The sequence below is a fragment of the Rattus norvegicus genome, chromosome 15 (assembly GCF_021556685.1).
Source record: "Rattus norvegicus strain SHRSP/BbbUtx chromosome 15, alternate assembly SHRSP_T2T, whole genome shotgun sequence".
Taxonomy (NCBI): domain Eukaryota; kingdom Metazoa; phylum Chordata; class Mammalia; order Rodentia; family Muridae; genus Rattus; species Rattus norvegicus.
In genome coordinates this window covers 60,798,480-60,820,729 of record NC_141548.1, presented here as the reverse complement: position 1 = coordinate 60,820,729, position 22,250 = coordinate 60,798,480, and the positions used below count along the sequence as shown (strand labels likewise).

At 42.0% G+C, this 22,250-nt stretch overlaps 1 protein-coding gene across 32 annotated transcripts in view; it reads right to left on the bottom strand.

The window, feature by feature from the left end:
• Window positions 1-22,250, bottom strand: part of Elf1 (E74 like ETS transcription factor 1) — a 96,312-nt gene that overhangs the window by 3,697 nt on the left and 70,365 nt on the right. For 10 of the 32 annotated variants that reach the window (XM_087586708.1, XM_087586714.1, XM_087586710.1 and 7 more), the window contains 6 exon segments: window positions 17,465-17,645; window positions 12,083-12,190; window positions 10,273-10,437; window positions 8,215-8,298; window positions 6,972-7,164; window positions 4,393-4,839 (listed from right to left, as the gene is read on the bottom strand). In XM_087586708.1, coding sequence (XP_087442834.1) covers window positions 4,393-4,839; window positions 6,972-7,164; window positions 8,215-8,298; window positions 10,273-10,437; window positions 12,083-12,190; window positions 17,465-17,645 — 1,178 coding nt within the window. 32 annotated transcript variants of the gene reach the window in all.

The window sequence follows — 22,250 nt, the reverse complement described above, 5'->3', positions numbered from 1 at the left end:
AAAAACGACCTTAGGAGCCAGGCGCTTCCAAATACACTGCATCCCTGTGCTTCCCATCCCTGTGCTTCCCATCCCTGTGCTTCCCATCCCTGTGCTTCCCATCCCTGTGCTTCCCATCCCTGTGCTTCCCATCCCTGTGCTTCCCATCCCTGTGCTTCCCATCCCTGTGCTTCCCATCCCTGTGCTTCCCATCCCTGTGCTTCCCATCCCTGTGCTTCCCATCCCTGTGCTTCCCATCCCTGTGCTTCCCATCCCTGTGCTTCCCATCCCTGTGCTTCCCATCCCTGTGCTTCCCATCCCTGTGCTTCCCATCCCTGTGCTTCCCATCCCTGTGCTTCCCATCCCTGTGCTTCCCATCCCTGTGCTTCCCATCCCTGTGCTTCCCATCCCTGTGCTTCCCATCCCTGTGCTTCCCATCCCTGTGCTTCCCATCCCTGTGCTTCCCATCCCTGTGCTTCCCATCCCTGTGCTTCCCATCCCTGTGCTTCCCATCCCTGTGCTTCCCATCCCTGTGCTTCCCATCCCTGTGCTTCCCATCCCTGTGCTTCCCATGTGGACGAGACCAACTGGGGGAATGAGAGTTTGAGTAGATATCTGACCTGGCCACCTTTCCCAAATAGATACTTAAAGGTTGTGTGCATAGAAAGCCTGTGTGTGTGTGTGTGTGTGTGTGTGTGTGTGTGTGTGTGTGTGTGTGTGTGTGCATACATGCCACAAGGCACACCTGTAGATGTTAGAAGACAACTTGTATCCATCGGTTCTCTCCTTCTACCATATGGGTCCCATCCAAAAAAAACAAACTTAGATCATGGAAGCAAATGTGTTGCAGTAAATTCTATTGCCCTAGATTTTCTTTTTTGTTTGTTTGCAGATAGGGTCTTACTATAATATAGCTCAGGCTCACAACATGATGTTCCTGCCTCAATATCCTGAGTGAGGAGACTGTAGCTGTGTACCACTGAAACAAGCAAGCACAGGGACAGCCTAGCAGCCTGGGGACCCCTCCCTTCATCAAGCTGCATATATCCCCCATGTCAAAGAATGGAATACATTGTTCCTCTCTTAAAAACCATTGGTGACTCCTGTTTTGTGATTAGTTTCCATTCAAATGTGTCTAAGAATATGTCCAGATTCGTGTCCAGACATGAGTCTGGGTCCCCAGACTGATCTGAACTCATTTTAGTGCATTTGAGTTAAGGCAAAGTGTATCCTCTCAGTCAACTTTAAAGGGAAACATCCCTGCTTACCATCTTATGACTATACATAAGGGACACTTAAGTGACTTTAAAGAGTATATTTTTAAAAATAAAAATAACATTCATAATAAGCCATGGTTTATACAACCCTTAAAAACCCTTTTCCTGGAACACAAAAGAAAGTCCTAAATATTACCTACTATTCTGAGGCACCCTGGCTCCAGTAGCCCATGGCAAATACCAAAACTTCTTGCTACTTTACCGTGTTTGTGTGTGTGTGTGTGTGTGTGTGTGTGTGTGTGTGTGTGTGTGTGTGTTTTCAATTCTTTGGATAAGACACCACGAATCTGGACACATCTGATCCAGACAAGAGTATCAGCAACACCACTATACCCAAGCACATACCACTTTTTAAAGTTATGAGACCGTCCTCTACTAAGTGTTTACCTAAGTCTATAGATAAAATAGCATTTGTCATTGTCACAAAAGTCTGTAAGTATACATGATCTCTCTATGTAAATGCTATGATCCTGACTCTACATGTAAATGCTCTGTCGCAAAAGTTGACAGGCTCCTTAAGGTAAACAGATAAAGTAGCTGTCTGCCTTCAGACCCGTCAGAACCATTACAATACTTCTTAAGTTCTGAATAACGCCAGCTGAAGATGAATACTATTTTAATTTTCATTTTTAACTTTTTGGGAGACATATACATATGAATTTTTGTGCTTCACATCCATTGCCCTATCTCATAAATATTTGAACTCTTCCTCGTGCGCTGCCCCCACGTGCATTTGGAAATCCTGCATGCAAACTAGAGCTAGCTCCAGGTCTTCAGCACTGTTCAGTCAGTTTGAAAACAGCCTTTTTGTGATGAGTGCTCTCTCTCAGGAAACATAGATTCTACTTACAGAATAAATAAACTATCTCATGTGAAAAAACTCTGGAGCAATTTTCACTAAAAAGTTGGAAATTACAATAGTGCAGGCTCGAAATCACAACACACAGGAGGCTAAGGCAAGAGGATTGTACACCTTGCCTCAGCTACATATCAAGTCTGTGTCTCCAAACCAAACAAAAGCTGAGTAAGGTGGTCGACTCCTCTAATCTAAACACACAGAGGAGAGGCCGGAAGACCAAAGGTCAAGGGCACCCTCTACTATCGAGTCTGAGGCCCGACTGGGACACAATACACCACGTCAGGAGGAAGACTCAAGAAGACTGCTCTAATCTAAACACACAGAGGAGAGGCAGGAAGACCAAAGGTCAAGGGCACCCTGTACTATCGAGTCTGAGGCCCGACTGGGACACAATAAACCACGTCAGGAGAAATACTCAAGAAGACACCGTGAAGTTCCTGCAGCCACAGGGATGTCCCAACACTTTTCTTTATAATTAAATCGTCACTTGTACACGATTCTGTTGCCTCAGGTTTTTCCTTCAAGTTAACTGCTTTTTTAAATTCCCAAGCTGCCTGTAACTAAGCAGAATCACATTGTGGATTTATGACTCATCAGAATTCTGAGGCTCCTTACATGGCGTTTAGTTTGTGTTGAAAATCGCCTCAGGTGTCAAGAAGTGTCACCTAATTGTTACAGCCGCCTGTACGGTTAAGTACTCGCTGCTGTGTAGATGAGGAAATATCCCAGTTGATTGGTTGGCACACTTAATAACTGCAAGGCTGAGGGCTGAAAGCGTTGGCAGGCTTTCTTCCCACTGCGCTACCTTGCTTTGGAGTTAAACTGCAGCTTCAGACATTTTAGAGGGTAATTTTAAATGTCTTTAGACGAACTATTAGTGAATGAATAAGTAGTAGAGAAAACGGACTTCCACATTTTCAGGGACCATTCTCAGAAAACAATTTGCTTGAACTAGCATGAAGTCAAAGTCAAATGAAAACTTTTAGAGACTAGGGATACATATTATAAATTGAGTCAAAGGAAAAACTGAAATGTTGATGATTTACATAAGTTTACATAAACCCTTTCCTCCCCACCTCGCTTTAGGTCATGGTATTTCATCGGAGCAGTAGTAATCCAAACTGAAGAGGCAGTGGTTCTCCCAGACCCAATAAAGTTCTACATATAATTCATGTTCTGGAAACCCATGGCAGAATAAAGGAAAAAAACCTGAGCTGGCTAGTTTTATGTCAACTTGACACAAGCTAGAGCCATGTGAGAAGAGGAAACCGCAGTTGAGAAAATGCCTCTGTGTAATCAACCCATATTCATCTGCAGAGCGTATTCTCAATTAGTGATGGGGGCTGTGGGGGCGGGGCAGCCCTGGTGGTGGGTCCAACCCTGGGCTAATGGTCCTGGGTTCTATAAGAAAACAAGTCATGAGGAGCACTCCTCCATGGCCTCTGAATCAGCTCCTGTCTCCAGGTTCTCACCCTGTTTCCTGTCCGGACTTCATTTAGTGATGGACTGTGATGTGGAAGTGTAAGCCAGATAAACCCTTTCCTCCCCAGCTTGCTTTTGGGCATGGTGTTTCTTCATAGCAATAGTAACCCAAACTAAGACAAGCCCCAAGAACTATAAATATCCACTTAATTTTAGACCAATATCTCTTGATTTATTCTAAAATCAAATGAGAACAGTCCTAAATTTTTCAGAGAACCAATCTAAAGATAGGATTTTTCTTGGTCAATTAGATATTTAACATCTTTTCAAGTCTGATTTGATTAAAGCAGACTGGGAGACTTTCCAACATCTGGCACATTAACACCTGAAGAAGAGAACCTGACACCTGACTTTCCCCTTAAGCTGCAGAAGTATTCCAAAAGGATCTTCCCAGGTGATGACATATTTTTCCTAGTCAGTGCATCCTGATTTATCGGTTATGAAAGTGAGTTAGGAGCAGGCACTACTCTTGCAGAGGTTAGGGAATTCAATTCCCAACACTCACCTCAAGCAACTCACAACTGTCTATAGCTCCAGTTCCAAGGGATCTAGTGTATCAGACTTCCACAGGCTTCTGAGGTCAGGTACACAAAACCCGGACACAGACACAAACACAAATACACAAAATTAAAAATAAACAAAAAGGGGACCACTGATAGAATTAGAAAACGGATTTAATTTTGCACCTGAAACAATCTGTTGACCAAAACCTCTGCCTTCTGAATCCTGACCCACTAACAAGCAATGACATCACACGTCACACACGGCCATGTGCTCCGGTTAGGGTTTGCTCACCTAATGCCCTGAACTGAAGAACCTGCAGCTTCCTCCTGCATGGTGCTGGTTATGGTTGCTTCTTCGGGGATGGCTTGTACTGGCTGTACCACATGGACAGTCCGGAAGAGCTGGGTAGGATAGGGAGCCTGTGAGGGCTGCACTGTCCTCAAAACTTCTGAAGGCTGCCCAACTTCCACGGTGTCTTTGGGTTTTGCAACTTTAGGATTCCCTGGTTTTAGAATTGTAGTGGCCCCTCCTTTTATTCCTGGACTTGAAGACATTCTTGTTCGGTTTGCTTGATTCCGACTAGAAGTGGTCGTTGAAGATAAGGACTGATCTGAAGACTCTGTGCTGGAACTTGGACCCTCATCGTCTATGTAGATAAGGTCTTTTGGCATTTCTTTAAACTGATACACCAAGCGCTGACCTTCCACTTTTGCAAGAATACCTCTTTGGTAATAGTACCTAGTCAAAGCAGACGATTTCATCAGTATCTTACTAAATCAAATAAAATCTTATTCAACTAAATTAAGATGACATTCAACAAAATTATTTTTTCCCTAATCAAAATTTTAGGGATGAAGTTTTTAAATGAGAAAAATTGTTGTTTGTAGATATATATTATATATAATATATTATACACAAATTAATTCCAATGAGGGACTGAAAAGATGATTCAGCCTGCTTGCCTAAGATCCTGAGCTCAGATCTCCAGCACCCTGCAAAGGGAAAAGAGAAAGGGACCTGTAACCCCATCCTGAGGAGAGAGACAGGCTGATCTCTTCAGCTTATTGACCAAGCAGCCTAGCTGAATCAATGAGCTCCAGGTTAAGTAAGAAATCTGGTACCAAAATACAGCATGATGAATTCTGACTAGGAACTGTGAAGAATGACAGGATGTTTGCTTTTCTCCCTCCCTGTTCTCTGCTGCTAATTTGCTGGGATGATAAAATCTATTAAAAAACTCAAGACGTCCTTCCCTTACTAGCATGAATTCATAAAAATTAATAAATTTAACTCAACTGTGCAAAATTTAGTGATTCAAATGTCAGTGGTTTTAATAAAAATCAAAAAACTAAGTAATTCTTGAAAACACAAACCTGACTTGTGTCTCCTTTCCCTAAGTCTCTTTCCTCAAACACTGGTCCTTAAATCCACATAAAACCTTTCCTTAGGGTTGAAGAGGTGAGTCAGAACCCACATAATGTCTACAACTTCAATGTCAAGGGATCCAATGCCTACCTCTGGCCTGTGTAGGCACTGGGTACTCACATAATGCACAGACATATGTGCCAGCAAAACATTCAAATGCATAAAATACATCTTTAAAAAAAAAAACCTTAGTAAGTTCCAAGTCTGAAAAAGGAGGAGGAAAAGAAACTGGAGAAGAAGAAAAAAGAAACTGTGAGTTCAAGGCCAGCATGGTATACATAATCCAGTCTCAAAAAGAAAAGGGAAGGAGAAGGGAAAGGGAAAGGGAAAGAGAAAGGGAAAGGGAAAGGGGTAGGGGAAGGGGAAGGGAAAGGGGAAGGGGGAGGGAAAGGGGTAGGGGAAGGGGAAGGGGAAGGGAAAGGGGAAGGGAAAGGGGAAGGGGAAGGGGAAAGGGAAAGGGGGAAGAGAAAAAGGGAAGGGGAAAGGGGGAAAAGAAAAAGGGGAAAGGGAAAGGGAGGAAAAGAGAAAGGAAAAAGGGAAAGGGGGAAAAGAGAAAGGAAAAAGGGAAAGGGAGGAAAAGAGAAAGGGAAAAGGGAAAGGGAGGAAAAGAGAAAGGGAGGAAAAGAGAAAGGGAAAAGGGAAAGGGAGAAGAAAAGAAAGGAAAGGAAAGGAAAGGAAAGGAAAGGAAAGGGAGAGAGAAGAGAAAAGAAAAGAGAAAGGGGGAGGAGGAGGAGTTCTAATTGAAGGCTGACAAATCATTTCTATTTCAAGTCTTCCTCATACAACCCAGTTCTGGAATAATTAATTATACAGTCACAGAAAAACAAAACAAAAATGGGCTCAACCTTCTTTTCTCTAATATCAATATGATGTATTCATTCTTCTACTATAGAAATAGATTTCTGAGATTCATATTTTAGCATTTTATTCATGTTCGGATCTCTTTATAAGTAAAACATAGATTGAATATCTAATTTCTGAAATGCTTGGGACCAGCGGTGTTCCGAGGTTTTGGAGGTACTTTTGAATTATTTTTAGTTATTTGCATAGACCTTACCAGTGAGCATCCAAACTTGGAAATGCCCTCCACTCCAAACTACTAACTCTCTTATTGTTGCCCAAAGCTTCAGAATCTGGATGACTGACTTTCAGCCAGATTCTGCTGTTTGCATGACTACTTGTAGAAGAGAAGCATTTTCCTCAATTCCAGTAAGATTTAACCACATGGTTTCTGTATTTTCTGGGGTCTTCCATAAATGCAATTCACGGGCTGGGGATATAGCTCAGTGGTAGAGTGCTTGTTTATCATACACAGAGCCCTGGGTTCATTCCCCCACAGTACAAAAGCAAAGATCATAAATACAATCAGAGTTTTATATTTTTGAAAGCTTCCTGTATTGCAATGCCTTGGAAATAAAGTGCAGCAGAATGAACAGTCCACATACCTGAGTGCTCGCCCCATGGTCTCATAGTTCATGTCAGGTTTGTTTTTGTGCTTCCCCCATAATCTGGACACAGCTTTAGAGTCGACCAACTTAAAAATGCCTTTTTCTCGCTGTGTCCATTTGATGTACTTAGGACAGGTAGCTTTGTCCTGAAGCAGAGCCAGTAAAAACTCCCAAAGGTAAATTGTGTTTCCTGAAACAAAACCAATTGATTTTAAAGGAACACATTTGCCTTTAAAAGAATACAGGAAAACCACAGGACCAAAAAGTCTTAAAAGGCCCATCTTTATCCATACAGAAATGTCACATCCTTCAATTAACTGATGCAACCCCTCAGTATGGTCATAATTCTCAGGACCTAGTGGAGACCTTGCTAATCCCATAAATCACATATGAACAGCAATCTTGTCAATTAGACTCATAATGACCTAAGCGGACACTGGCCTCATTTCTGTCTGGTTTTTAAAAAACCATCACATAGCATAAACAAGAGGGGGGTATCCCTTTCAACAGTAGTTCTCTCTCTCTCTCTCTCTCTCTCTCTCTCTCTCTCTCTCTCCCTCTCTCTCTCTCTCTCTCTCTCTTTCATTTTAAACTTCTTTTTTATTTTATTTTATGATTTGTATTTATTTTTACAGTCCAGTCATTGACTCCCTCCTGGTTCAACATTTGTTCTCTTTATATCAGAACCAGCAGACCAACCATGATAGCGAGACTTGTAAAAACACACTAGCACTCCAACACACCATAGCAAGGACCTACAAAGTGAAATTCTAGACTAGTTAAATTGCTACAAAACTTTGCTGAACACATTAGTGAATTATTTCTATATAAAAATAACTGAAATGGATTTTGTAGGCCTCTCTGTTACTGGACACTTCATAGAGGTTGATAACAGTATTATAAGCCCTGGGCAGCAGCAAGTTCTATTTGGCTATAACAAGAAAAGTGATTGATGAGCCGGGTTCGGTGATGTGTCATCTCTAATTCTAGCACTTAGGAGGTGGGGAAAGAGCAGCAGTTCAAGATCACCCTCAGCTACAAGACAGTTTCAGACCAATTTGGACTATAGGTTTAACATATCGAAGGCAGTCAATTTGGTGCAAGTGTGTGTCAACACACACACACACACACACACACACACACACACACACTTTAAAAGTGACAAGGGGTGGGCTGCAGGGAATAAGAGGAGGGAGGAGAAGACACTAGGCCGGTATAATAAAGAAACCTCAGGACTTACCCTTCCCGTCTTTACTTTTCTTTTTCACAGATATATTTGGTGTAGTGGCCGGGGAATCTGGTCGTGGTGGTTTTGTTTTTCTTCCTGAAATCAGAATAGCTCTGTATAAATATTTGCCCTCAAAACTGAAAGAAAATGGGCAGTTTCACTATCTTGTTGTTTATTGAGTTTCAAATTCCAAACTTTTATACTTTGGCTATACAAACTGGTCTCTCAAAATACTATCTCTTTTATGCTTCAGTAAAAATTAAACATTAAGTAGGTCAGATCACAAGTGATTATTGCTTATATATGAAATTATTACTTCAGGATTAGCAACAGAGTCCTTTCAACAGAGTCCTTGCTTAACATGCACAAGCCTGGAGTCTGACCCCTAACCTAGCAGGGATGGTAAAGAAATCAGAAATCACCCTTTGGCTCACCTGTAAAAAGAAAAGGAGGTTAAATTGCAAATACTGGAGTTTCTCCAAGATCACCACACCAGTGCTTCTAACAATTTTTTAAATATTCATGACATAGACAAAACTTGGGCTTAAAAATTGAGCCACAGGGGTTGGGGATTTAGCTCAGTGGTAGAGAGCTTGCCTAGCAAATGCAAGGCCCTGGGTTCGGTCCCAGCTCCAAAAAAAAAAAAAAAAAAAAAAAAAAAAAGAGCCACAAAGCTGTGTTTGGTGGTGTACACCTGTAATTCCTGTACTTGAAAGGTGGGCAAAGACAGATGGCTCTCTGTGAACTCCAGGCCAAAATGAGCAGGTATGCATTTTTTGTGAGAGAGTGGCTGGAGGTGAGGTGGATCTGAAAACACCCAGGACAGGCACTTAGGCAGGAACTGTGGAGGAACACTCTGTGCTGGTCAAGCTCATGTCTACTTAGCTTTCTTACATAGGGATGGTGCTGCCCATCGTTGGCCGCTTTGCCTCCAACAACAATTAGCGCTCAAGACCCACTGATATCCCCGAAGACAAATCTGATCTAGAACATTCCTGAATCCAGTCTTTCCCCTCAGATGGCTTTAGGTTGACAATTAAAACTAACCAAGACACTCTCAATCTATGAAAAGTTAAAGATTCTCCTTTTAAGATAGTTTAACACTTTTTTCTTCAATTGCCTGTAGAATTCCAACTCTCTGCAGTTTTTTTCCTACTGGATCCATGTAATGGAATCTTTGGTAGACTGGAGGTTTTCAAACTACGCCCCGGGGTGTGAGGAGAAGTGATGCTCGCCTGGATCATTTGGCTACACAGGGAATTCAAAGCCAGTCCTGGCTACTTGAGAGCATTTCTCAGAACAGAGGAACAGGCTGAAACACGGCTCAGATGTTAATAAGAACATTTGCTGTACTTGCAGAGAACTGGGATTCTCTTCCCAGCACTCACATGATGCCTCTGGCTGCTGTGGGCATCCATAATCACATGCATGTGCACACACACAAAATTAAAAGAATAAAAGACAAAATCTTGTAGGATATAAATAAAGTAATAAAACAGAGAATAATGAAACAAAAGGAAGACCTCAAACGCTTTCTAAACAAGGCTGACCCTACCTTTACCCACAGGGGGTTTGTTATTTTGGTTGAGAAAAGGATGTGGATTTTGGATAAAGAATTTAGATTAAAAAAAACTTGAGGCATTAATAATTGGAAAATCTGGGCTGGCGAGTGAGCTCATTTGCCACCACGTTAGCCTGAGCTGGAGCCTGGGCCACAGACTGTGAAGGAGAGAACAGACTCTGTGCAAAGAATTCTCCTCTAACCCATTCATGCACATGCATGCACGCACACCTGCGCGCGCGCGCACACACACACACACACACACACACACACACACACACATTTGATCACAAACAATAAAAGATAAAGTGTTGGAAAATCTACAGATAGACAGAGCAATATTTTAAGCGCCTAGGATACTTTAGTGACTAATATGAAGAAATGTCTGGATTTGTTTCATGTCCTCATTGCTCTTGCATATCTTACCTGGTGTAGAAGCACCTGTAATAAAAAGTATGTTTGGACCCCACATAGCGCTGACTTACGGCCTAGGCAAGTTAGAGACGCACCCTTCTTTCTCTTGGGCTGCTCTGGGGAGGAGGCTCCAGGGGAGTCTGCATTGGACTCTTGCACTTGCTGGGTTTCCATCACCTCAGGAATCCCATCCAGTGTGACAGACACGTGGGTGATTGGGGCAACGATGTCATCTTCAGAAGAGCTAAATATATTATTATCTAATGGAAGTGAAATAAGTTATAGTCAGCTGTGTATTATAAACAAGTCACGTCTTGTTTGTATAAACTCTCTGCTTTTTATTTCCTCTGCCTTAAATCCAGGATCCTAAAACAGACCAGGCTTCGCTTCCTACCCCAGTCTATCTTACCCCAGGCTATCCTACCCCAGTCTATCCTACCCCAGGCTATCCTACCACAGTCTGTCTTAGTCTATCCCACCCTAGTCTATCTCACCCCAGTCTATCTTACCCCAGTCTATCCTCCCCCATGCTATTTTATCCCAGGCTATTTTACTCCAGGTTATTTTACCCCAGGCTATCTTACTCCAGTCTACTATCCCATGTCTACTTTCTGAAACATAGTCCCTATCTTGCTGCATTAGACCTCTATACAAATGCTTTATTCTCTAAAAACTAGAGAAAGATCATAGGGACATCGTCCTATAATTTACTGAGGAAAAATAGAACAAACAACTCAAGATCTCCAGCATGCCTCTCAAAGCTCCCACAAGCTAACCCTAGCTTTCCATCTCATTCCGCACTCACCGGAAGCTTAACACGCTAGCCAGATGTACAACACATCTTTCTCTCAAGAAACTATTTTGTGAGTCAGTGCTCAGATCTACTTCTTGTAAGTTGAATGTTCATTTCTGCCTTCTCTATCTAATGAAGGCTAATTGTCATTAGGTTAAAACAGTCTCTCCATAAAGCAGGAGAACCCACTGCCTGCAGAACACCATGCTATCACTTCTATGGCCTTTTCCCAGGCTTTTTACTCGCTTACACACATGCTTGACTGCGGAAGTTTACTGTAAGACTGAAGAAAGAAGTAAGAGCTATTCTCCTGATATCATGCCACTGCCTCGCACACTGCTGTGCGCATCAGACACGCAGCACGTTCTCAGTAACTATGCCTTCAGATTTCAGTTCTCCCTTATCAAAGGCACAAAGAAGAAATCGATTTAAAGAGAGGTTAATAATCTGGCAATAAATTTTGTACAACAAATGGTTAGGAAATTTGTCACTAGGTTTCTGCCTATTCAATACAGTTATCTGTAGAGGTGACTATGTTATACTAGCCCAGCTAAAACCCAATGAGAGGCCGGAGGGTTGGCTCAGCAGTTAAGAACACTCGGTGCTCTTCCAGAAGACTGGGGTTCAGTTACTAGCACCCACATCATGTTTTACAACCCTCTAGCTCCAGTTCTGTGTATTAAACCCCCTCCCTCCTTTATTGATACTACACACATGCAGGTGCACATGTACACTTTCAGGCAAAACACTGGTGCACATAAGTTTTAAAAAATAAACAGGTGAAGAGGCTAGAGTTTGCAAGTGTGATGGGGATGCATTGTATGAAATTTCAAAATTAATAAAAAAATATTGTGTTAGGGGAAAGAGACAGGATTTTACATAACTTACTATTTCATAAAGGACACATTATTTTTTATTCTAAAAAGTTCATCAAATTTTAAATCAGTTAAACAACTTTTAACAAAGGTACCACAAATAGAATCTGTCCTTTGCAATGTGCTTGGGACCCACAAAAGAAAACATCCTCTCCTGTTCTCCTGACATTTACTCTCTAATGGAGGTGGCGAGGATGCCTTTGCAATGCACACACATGAGCAGTCATTGGCACTCACTGATTCGCTTTTCATCCAGTACAGGGCCAGGAGAGTCCATATTGAGGAGCGCCTCAGCAGCCCCAATGGTCTCAATGGTCTCATCTCCATTGTGACAAGAGGCCTCGACTGCAACAAAGAGAGAATAGTGTTAGCTGCTCTGAAAAGGTGTGTGGCTCTATGAAATAGCATGTGCCACGCTGAAACTCAGCCAGTGTTTATGTCCACGTAATACTGAGCTTGTAGCTTGTATGCACATAAACTGTAAGAACAGAATATATGCCATAATTATAAATGTATGGAAAGTCTCACATAATGCTAGCTGGGATGGCGTTGTTTATTTGTTTGTTTTGCTTTTTGTCAACTTGACAAAAAACTTGAGTCATCTGGGAAGAAGGCATCTCAATTGAAATACCGTTCACATCAGATTGGCCTGCACTGATTCAGGAGTGCCCAACCCACTGTGACTACCCTGGGTAGGTGGCCGTGGGCTGCAGAAGAAAGCAGGTGCAGTCTAGAGAGAGCTTAGCAGCTAAGGACATTTGCTATTCTTGAGGAATCCTGGGATTTGTTTCCCAGCCTGCATGGTGGGTCACAGCCACCTTTAACTGAAGTTTCAGGAGGCCAACATCATCTTCTGGTCTCCTCAAGCACCTGAAGGCATATGATGCCCTCTGGTATTATATAGAGACAAAATACTTGTGCACACAAAATAAAAAATAAATGTAAAAGGCAAAGAGGTGGAGATGGGCTGAGCAAACCAAGGAGAGCAAGCAGCAAGCAGCACCGCTCCATGGCCTCTGTTCCTGCCTCTAGGTTCTGAGCTCCTGCCCTGACTTCCCTGAGGGGTGAGGGGGAAAAGAGTGCAAGCCAAATAAACCCTTTCTTCCCCAAGCTGTTTTTGGGTGTGGTGTTTATCACATCAATAGTGAAGCGAACTCAGACATGTGAGGCTTGGGCTAGCCTCACACTTGCAGAGATAATCCTGCCTCGCCCTCCCAAGTGCTGGGAACCCAGCTGCCAGCTACCAGCCAATTGCCTTTTTGTCTTGTTTTTATCGGGGAGTGTGGATAAAATTATTATCTTGTGTGTGTGTGTGTGTGTGTGTGTGTGTGTGTGTGTGTGTGTGTGTGATATGTGTCTGGATCACAAAGTATGCAGGGAGGTCAGAAAACATGTTTATGGTTATTTTTTTTCCTTCCTCTTTCCCACGGGTTCTGAACACAGGTCATCAGGCTTTTACAGTAAGAGCCACCTCACCAGCCTTCTTTGGCTCTTAGTGACCATGTCAATGTAATACAGTCATAGTTGGCCCAAAAATATAAGACCAGGCTGGCTTCAGAGTGATCCTCCTGCTTCTCCCTCTTGAGTTGTGAGATCAGAGGCATTCACCACCACAAAGTAACTAATCGTCATATTATTAGAGATTTTGGTTGGACAAAATCAAAGTTATAAGACAATAAAATAATAAAGGCCTCTGTGTTCATTCACAGCTTCAAACACAACCAACAAGTGGTTAATCTGTCACCCACAAGTCCTTGCTTCCTACAAAGGATCACTGTGAAGGAGTCAAGTCTCCGTTTTCATTCACTTGTCTGGCTGTTGGTTATTTCTGTAATCTTATTTTTTGCGTGATGTGCACTCATACTACAGCAAGTGTATGGAGGTCAGAGGGCGAGCTGAAGGAGTTGGTTCTTTCTGGCCACCATGGGTCCCCAGGATCAAACTCAGGTCACAGGCATTTGGCAGCAAGTGCCTTCACTCTTTGATCCTTTCCTACCAGCCCTGGTTTTTGTCTTTTTTTTTTCAATTTTAAGACAGGACCTTATTATAGCCCACACTGACCTCAGACTCACTATGTAGCTGAGTCTAGCCTACAGTAGCTGATCCTTCTATCCCTGCCTACCAAGTCTTGGGACTACAAATCTGGGCCAGCAACTCCATATTTTATCTCTAAGTATTTTAGCACATTTTCTAAAAAGAGCCTAACACAGATATCATCATGTATTAAAAATTAACATCAAATAATTACATATTTTTAATTTTCATCCCTCAAAATCCCTTTCAGGTGGTGATGGGACAGAGCAGGCGAGCACTTGCCTCATATACACAGGCCCAGAACCAGGAACAATTACCACAACCAAAGCAAGCAACAGAAGACAAAATAGAGGGTGTGTAGAGTGTCCTTAGAGAGGCCAGTTAAAATGAGGTCATCATAGTAGACTAAATCATTATTCTGTCAACCCACTAGGAAATCTGGGCTTGGGCAGTAATCAGGAAGACTCTCTGAAGACAAGGCAGAAGACAGTTGTCAGTAAGCACAGGAGAAAGAAACCAAGCAGGCCAGCATCTTAACCTACAAGGAAATGTTGCTTTCTGCCAGCTCCCACAGTGGGAGGTACTGTGTTATACTAGCTCTGGCCACAAGGAGGCGCTGTTCCAGTTCTTCTCCTAGGCCTTCTGATCCCCAGCTTCTCAAAGGCTTGGTACTACCTTCCCAACTCCGGAATGAGGGGAATTAGAACTTCTTCCCCTTCTCATCACATTGTTTAGATAAGCAGAGAGGAGGTAAGGGCTGGGGTGGTAAGAAAAGAAGGGAGGAAGAAGGCACAAGCCACAAATCATCTGGCTTTTAAGATACGGCTTGCTTTCAGATACCAGCCGGAGACTGCTGGACTCTAGGAAGGAACCCGTCTATCCTGTCTTTCATTTCACACTACTTTTGTTCTTTCTTCTTTCTGAGATCGCAATCATGAGGCTCATCTTGGTTCTCCTGCTGCTACTTCCCAAGTGCTGGGATTATAACTTGTGCCACCATGCATCAGGCACACCAGGCATATTTTTTTGCTAAGCAAGAACTCTTGCTCATAATATGAGACAGTTATATTTTAATTATTAACATAACTAATCAAATTCTATGACCATTTACAGTTGCTAACTTATTTTTAAGCCCTCTCTACACATAGTCACTTGCCTTTTTATTTTGGTTATAATTTGGGAAAAGAATGAAAGATGTTTGCTAAAAATATCAACACTCTTTCTTCTCCTTTCCACACAAAGAAAACCTTTTGCTACTTAAATAAATCAAGTAATAACTCTTAAAGGTTTTTTTCCTACATTAAAAATTTTATTGACTTGGTATCTCTTTTGCTACTTTAGTACTTTAGAAATATTTATTTTATGTGTATAAGTGCTTTCCATGTATGTATGTATGTATGTATGTATATATGTATGTATGTATACCACATGCATGTCTGGTGCCCTTGAGGGGTTGTCAAAAGAGGGCAACAAACCCCATGGAACTAGAATTATGGACAGTTGGTAAGCTCCCATTTTAGTGCTGGAACTGAGACCAGGTCCTCTGGAATAGCAACCATTGCTTTTAACCTCTAAGTTATATACCCTTTTGGTATAATTTTTAGGTAGGAATCCTTTTTCTCCCCAACCAAAAGCCAGTCATTCTTCCTTCCTATTCTAATTCAAAATGGCACTAGATCATGTGTTAACTTCTTAAATAGACAAGCACCTGCATGTAGACATATTCAGTTCTAATAATTCATTTATTCATTTATTAATATAGCTTGGTTTTCAATATTCTAACTTCAGTTTTAGTATCTGCTAGCATAAGCTATTGAAGCAAGATGTTTTCACCGAATGCATACTGTGTCAGGTATTGTGCCCCATGCTAAGGCAGAGTTGAGAACAAGGCAGTCACAATGCCACCAAAACCTACTACTCTACCTATTACATCTATTTCCAGAACAATTTCTTTTAAGAATCAAAATGCAAATGCTTGCTTCCAAATAATTTCCTCAAATATCCTCAATACTTCTGACCAAAATACAGAAAAGTCAGACATACAAGACTGGGGCCAGAGAGATGGCTCAGTGCCCAAGAGCTGCTCCAGAGGAGAACCCGTGTTCAACTCCCAACAGCCATGTGGTGGCTCACAGATCCAGGATCACAGCTCACAACCAGCTGCAACTCCAGCTCCAAGGGATCCCACACCTCTCTTCTGGTTTCCACAGGTGCCAGACTTGTTCATAGCACACATACAGAGAGCCAGCAAAAACATTTGTACCCATAAAATAAAAATAAATCTTAAAAAATCATAACAGCTAAAGTGTACACCAATGTCTAAAATGGATGAAGGTATTATTACACCTCATTCTACCCAGTCTGTTCTTCAAGTTCTCGTCTTGAATGAACTCTGACCCTGAGCAGAAATCCCCTGTGAATCCCAGGGCTTCATCACACATTAGGTGTGATTTACCGTTTGGTTTTCTATCACTGCTAAGAGAACAACGTTCCTCTCTTTCCCTACAGATAACTCACTTTGTTCTCATGAGTGTAGCTGTGGGTAGCTATACAGGCGCTTATGAAGACTCGACTCTGAATCAAGTCCTCGTTTCAATCGAATCAGGGAGGAAGAGGAGGGGATCAGGAAAGCAGTGTAGAGAGGTGAGATGGCAGGGCGTGTCGGGGCTTTTATTTTTATTTATTTATTTATTGTCCCATAAGCTGTAGCTTCTGCGGGTAATAAAGTTAGCCCAGGACAAGTTAGGGCCCCTCTGTCTAAAAGCTCTGGGCACAGAGCACTGTGTAAAGCTGTACTGTACCAGTATCGTGGTGGAAAGGAGACAGGCAGGCAGAGATGGTTTAGGACCTCTACTCAGTTTGGGGCCAAGCATCTCTCTCCATGGTAATCATACTTACCAGCCTAATTTCCTTACTCGCACATACTATGCACTCCCTATCCTTCTCCAAACAATACATTTAGGAACCCCAGAACCCCTCCTGACCTACACCAGGCTGCACATCTCTTAACCATAACATCAATTCCCTACTTCCTAACAATGGAGAGAAGACTGCAGTCGAGTGTGTTTCAAGCACATGCAAGTATAAGCAATAGAAGGCATATGCACCCCAAACTGGGTTCAGGGGCGTGCACAGCAAGGCAAGCTACCAGAGCTGTCAGAGAAAGCTCTATTTATCAGCTTCTGACTATGTGTAACTGGACGTGCATACAATCAAAACCAAGTGAGTCATGCTATGGGGAATGCATCCTAGAAAAATAATTATATACCTAATCTATCAATTATAGAAGCCCACGAGCTATGTCCTTTAGTACCCAGTCCCTTCTTCTCCCTAGGTTTTATCCTGGGGTCCTTGAATAATCTCATGCCATGACTCACTGTCATCTTGATAGGCTATCCCTCTATAATCTCTATCACTGCTTGACTATGAATAAACTTACTTTACTTTTCCAAATCTGTGTGAGCCCATATTTTCAAATTCTTGGATAAAAGGCCAAGCACCTAAAAACCCCTGGCCCAGACCCTGAGACACACGCGCGCGCATGCACACACACACACACACACACACACACACACACACACACACCTGTAAGGGTGATGTCGTCATCGTCATCCTCTATGATTTCTTCTTCAGCAACATCCAGAGAGCTCTCAGTAATCATGTCATTGGGTTCTTCCACACAGGCTAGCCCGGCATAACCATTGAGAATATCAGCACCAGGAACATGTTCCACAATGACAGCAGGAAATATGGCAGGGTCGCCAAGCTAGATGAGGGGCAGGAAAGAGAAAAGTTCTGCTCTGGTTGGATACAAGCAAAAAACCATTGTACTTTTTCAAAGAACACTTGACCCTCGTAGTACTTATTTGGTCATGTTTTATTAAATGGGGACTATACCCAGGACCTAATGCAAGCTAGGAAAAAACTCAACCACAACCACTGATTTATACCCAACCTTATTTAGTCCTCATATGATTGTGTGTGTGTGTGTGTGTCTTAGCCTTTTGAGACAGCCCCTCTCCATGTAGGCCAAGCTGATCTCAAACTCACCCCCTGAATTCTAGGAGCACAAGCATATCCCACCATACCTGCTCCACCACTTACTTTTTAACCATAGTTTTGTGGTGTGAGGACTATGAACTTCTAACACTGAAATGTTAACTTTGCCTCATTTGTAAGAGACAGGGTCTTGTGTATCACAGCCACCCTGCTTACTGTTTGCCAGCAGATGGTCGTGAACTCCTGACGCTCCTGCTCATGCCTCTTTATTTATATATATATATATATATTTTTTTAAAGATATTATGTATTTATTTTATGTATGAGTACACTGTAGCTGTCTTCAGACACACCAGAATAGGGTATCAGACTCCATGACAGATGGTTGTGAGCCACCATGTGGTTGCTGGGAATTGAACTCAGGACGGCTGGAAGAGCAGTCAGTGCCCTTAACCTCTGAGCCATCTCTCCAGCCCTCCTGCTCACATTTATTAAGTGCTGAGATTATCCACCATGTGCCCACCATGTCTGATTCTTCATCTTAATAACCGAGTTTTCACTGGTTAATTCTAAAAGTACATTTTAAAATGACATGACATTAAAAAATTAAGTTTTAAAATTATGTCAAAGCATGAGCCAGGAAGTGAGATACAATGGCTGTAGAATTAAATAAGCTCTTACTAAAGTTTCCTGCACAATAGAAAATCCCAGCGTAGTTACACTTGGCAAGGAAGCCTTGATTTTAACAGCCTTTGACTCACGTGCAAACAATTAACTTTCATTTTCTATTACTGTCCTCTTTAGGGTGACTGTATTAAGGTTATAAATTTTTCCTACTGATGCCTGTTTATAAAATTACAAGATTTTAGGTAGGTGTGGTGGCGCATGCCTTTAATGCCAGCACTGGGGAAGCAGAGGATGTTCAGCTCCATATGTCTAGGAATCGTCTGATCTACACACTCAGTTCCAGCCTAGCCAGAGCCCCCTGGTAAGACCCTGTCTCAAAGCAACACCAGAAACAACGTGTATCAGATCTGAAAACTTCACCCTCATCCAGCCACTTCACTTTACCACTGAGAAGACTTACTTTCCCAAGAGGTTTTCACAGACATACTAAAACTCAATCCAGCTACTTATTTCCTCTTTTGCCTTGTTTCGTGTTATGTAGCTCAGGCTAGCCTGGAACTCACGAAGTAGTCCAGAGTTGCCTTGAACTCACAGCACTCCTCTGCCTCAGTTTCGCAAGTGCAGGGATAACAGGTAATAAGCCACCATGCCTGACTTCCTTTACATTTCTTATTTTGAAATAATCTCTAACTTAGAAAAATTGTAAAACTACGTCAAAGAATTTTCATACAACCTTAATTCATACTCCTCTAGTTCTAACATAAGCATTTCTATTGTTGTCTTCTGACATTTTTCTGGTTTGTTTTAAAGAGGTAGTAGACATAACTGTTTTTATGGTAACAGGTGTTTGTTGTCATGTACGTCTGTACCACTTGAGTGCAGTGCCTCTCAGGAGGCCAGAGCATTGGACCTCCTTAAACTGAAATGTGGGAGCTACAGACAGCTGGAGCTGCCATGGGCTGCTGGGAATTGAACTGGGTCCTTTGGAAGAACAGCCAGAGCTCTTAGCTACTGAGCCACCTTTCCAACCCTCAGACTTCCTTTGTAACCCAAAATATTGGCTTATTTCCTAAATACATATCTCTACAAAGTATCACAAATATTTTAAAATATCACAAATGAATATGGACAAAATATCAGAAGCAGGAAATGAATGCTCTAACCTACAAATCTGATTCAAATTCCCTAATCATCTCACTAATGGCCATCACAGGGGAGGGGAAAGAGAAGAGAAAAAAAAAATCAGAGGAGGAATTTGTCCTGGGTCGGTCTTTATGCTGCTTGTATCCTATAGCTAAAGCTGGTGCTTCAAGGTGTGGTTGCCCCTGGGCAGGGAGGGGGAGAGAAGAGGATGGATGGAGAGGAGGAAGCCGCTATGGACCATAACTGCATGGCCAGGAAAAACAGCAAGTAACAAGGGGCCTCATAGCTGGGAGTAAGTCAGAATAGCCCAGATCTGCCCAGTCTGGGCATTTGGCTTATGAATAAAATATCTGGATTGTGTGTCTTTTATATGGGCTTATTAGAACTTTAATCCAACAACAGAAATTAGTTCAGGGTTCATTTTAGGATCAGTGGCTTCATTTAGTAAATATCCTACTTATTTCAATATTTTGTTTTGTTTGCTCATAAATGCATCTTGGTAAAGTGGGAAACGGTTCCTGTTTACAGAAAGCGACATTTTCTTCTGGAGTGTGTGTGACACTGGAATTACCTATGCCTTTGCTATATACTAAACAGTGCTGATGTTTCAGAGTAAGTGTTTACACAACTGCAGAGGAAGGTCAAACATTACTCGTAACATAAAAACTTACTCACTGAAAGTTAACACATACCTTGGGTGTTAAACACAGCACCCTTACCTTCAGCAATGCTATGCAATGAAGCTTATAGGTAATGATCTGAAAGCACACTTGGTTTTACTTCAAAATGTTTCTTCCAGTTTCAGGAAAGTAAGCCAGAACTAACTGGCTTTTCAAACTGTAAAACTAGTTTTGAAAGTGAAACTAGGGGCTCAAGAATTCACATTGTGAAACACATAAACACATACACAAGAAGTAAAGAAAACATTTACTTTCCGAAGCAAAATATAAACATTGGACTTTCCTTTCAGAACAGGCCATGTGTCTGTAAGTCAGAAGACAAAGGCAGGACTTGGTTCTCTCCTTTCAAGTAAGTCCCAGAGTTTGAACTTGGGTCAGTAGAAGTAGCAGCAAGTTCTCTTATTTTTTGAGCTACTTCATGGTCCCTCCCTTTCTTTTTCTTGAATACAACCTAGTGAACATTCAACGTGAACATTCGACGTGCTAAAATACTTTACCCTCTCTTCTCTCTCAGGAGTTCCAAACCCATTTCTAAAGGGATTGAGCCCAATGTTCAGTGAATTTTCACATGATTTCACCTTACTTTGTGCAAGATAAGAACAGAGCTCATATCCCATCTATTGACAGGTAAAGTACTGGGTTGAGAACATACCCAAGGTCACCTGCTAAGTCCACGAGAGAGGCCAAGTCAACTGCAACTCACATGTGTGTGACTCACTCAAATAAAACCGGAATGTTCCTCCCAATGCAAACCTACCTAGTTCTTGCAATTTGAATACAGACTGGCAAGAACATGAACACTACAAGAAACACCTTGACAGTTTTATCTGAACCTATCTAGCTCCCACATTTGGGTGTTGATGTATGTTATATCCACGGACTGGGTACGTGTTGAGTGTTTTTCTCTATTGTTTTTACCTATTTTGTAATATGAGGTCTCTCACTTACCCAGGAGCTCATAGATTCAGCAAGAGTAGTTAGCCATGAGCTCAGGGCATCCTGCCATCGGTCTCCCCAGTGTTGGAACTATAAGCCTGCACCATTACACACGGCTCTTCACATGGCTGCTGGTATCCTGAACTCAGTCCTCATGGATTTGCCAAATGAGCCATTTTCCAGCTCTCCTATATTTTATTTTATTTTTTAAGATTTATTTATTTTGTGTACATGAGTACACTGTCACAGTCTTCAGACACACCAGAAGAGGGCATTGCATCCCATTTCAGATGGTTATGAGCCACCATGTGGTTGCTGGGAATCGAACTCAGGACCTCTGGAAGAGCAGTCAGTGCTCTTAACTGCTGAGCCATCTCTCTACCCACCATATATTTTAAATAACTAGGTATTGTTATTATTATCTTCCTTGTTCTAGTCTACAAAACTGTAGCTGCTAGTCTATAGCTAACTATTCTTTCTACATAATTCACAGATCTTATGAACACCCTGTGAAATATCACTATTTTCTACCACAGCACCCTCAGTAGACAAAACTACTGTTATCAGTTTCTTTGTTCCCTGGCAGAAATCATCCATATATACATCATGTAGCTTGTTTTATGCAATATTTTTTTTCTTTTCTTTCTTTTTTTTTTTTTTTTGGAGCTGGGGATCGAACCCACGGCCTTGCGCTTGCTAGGCAAGCGCTCTACCACTGAGCTAAATCCCCAACCCCTATGCAATATTTTTTAATTTATGAAGAATTTTTCAGTACCAGGCATAATTTCCCTCTTGTTGAGAAGGTCTTAAGTTTGATAAGAGAGGCACTGGTTACCACCAAGGTGTGTGTGCCACCACTGCATCCTTAGGGTTATCATACCATGCTGGTTGTTGTAGCTTATAGGTGTCCTAGTTGGATAGGACTGTTAGCTCCTTCCCTCCTTTGGTACCTTCTAGTACAAGGAAAGCTAGTCCTCAGGGAGTAG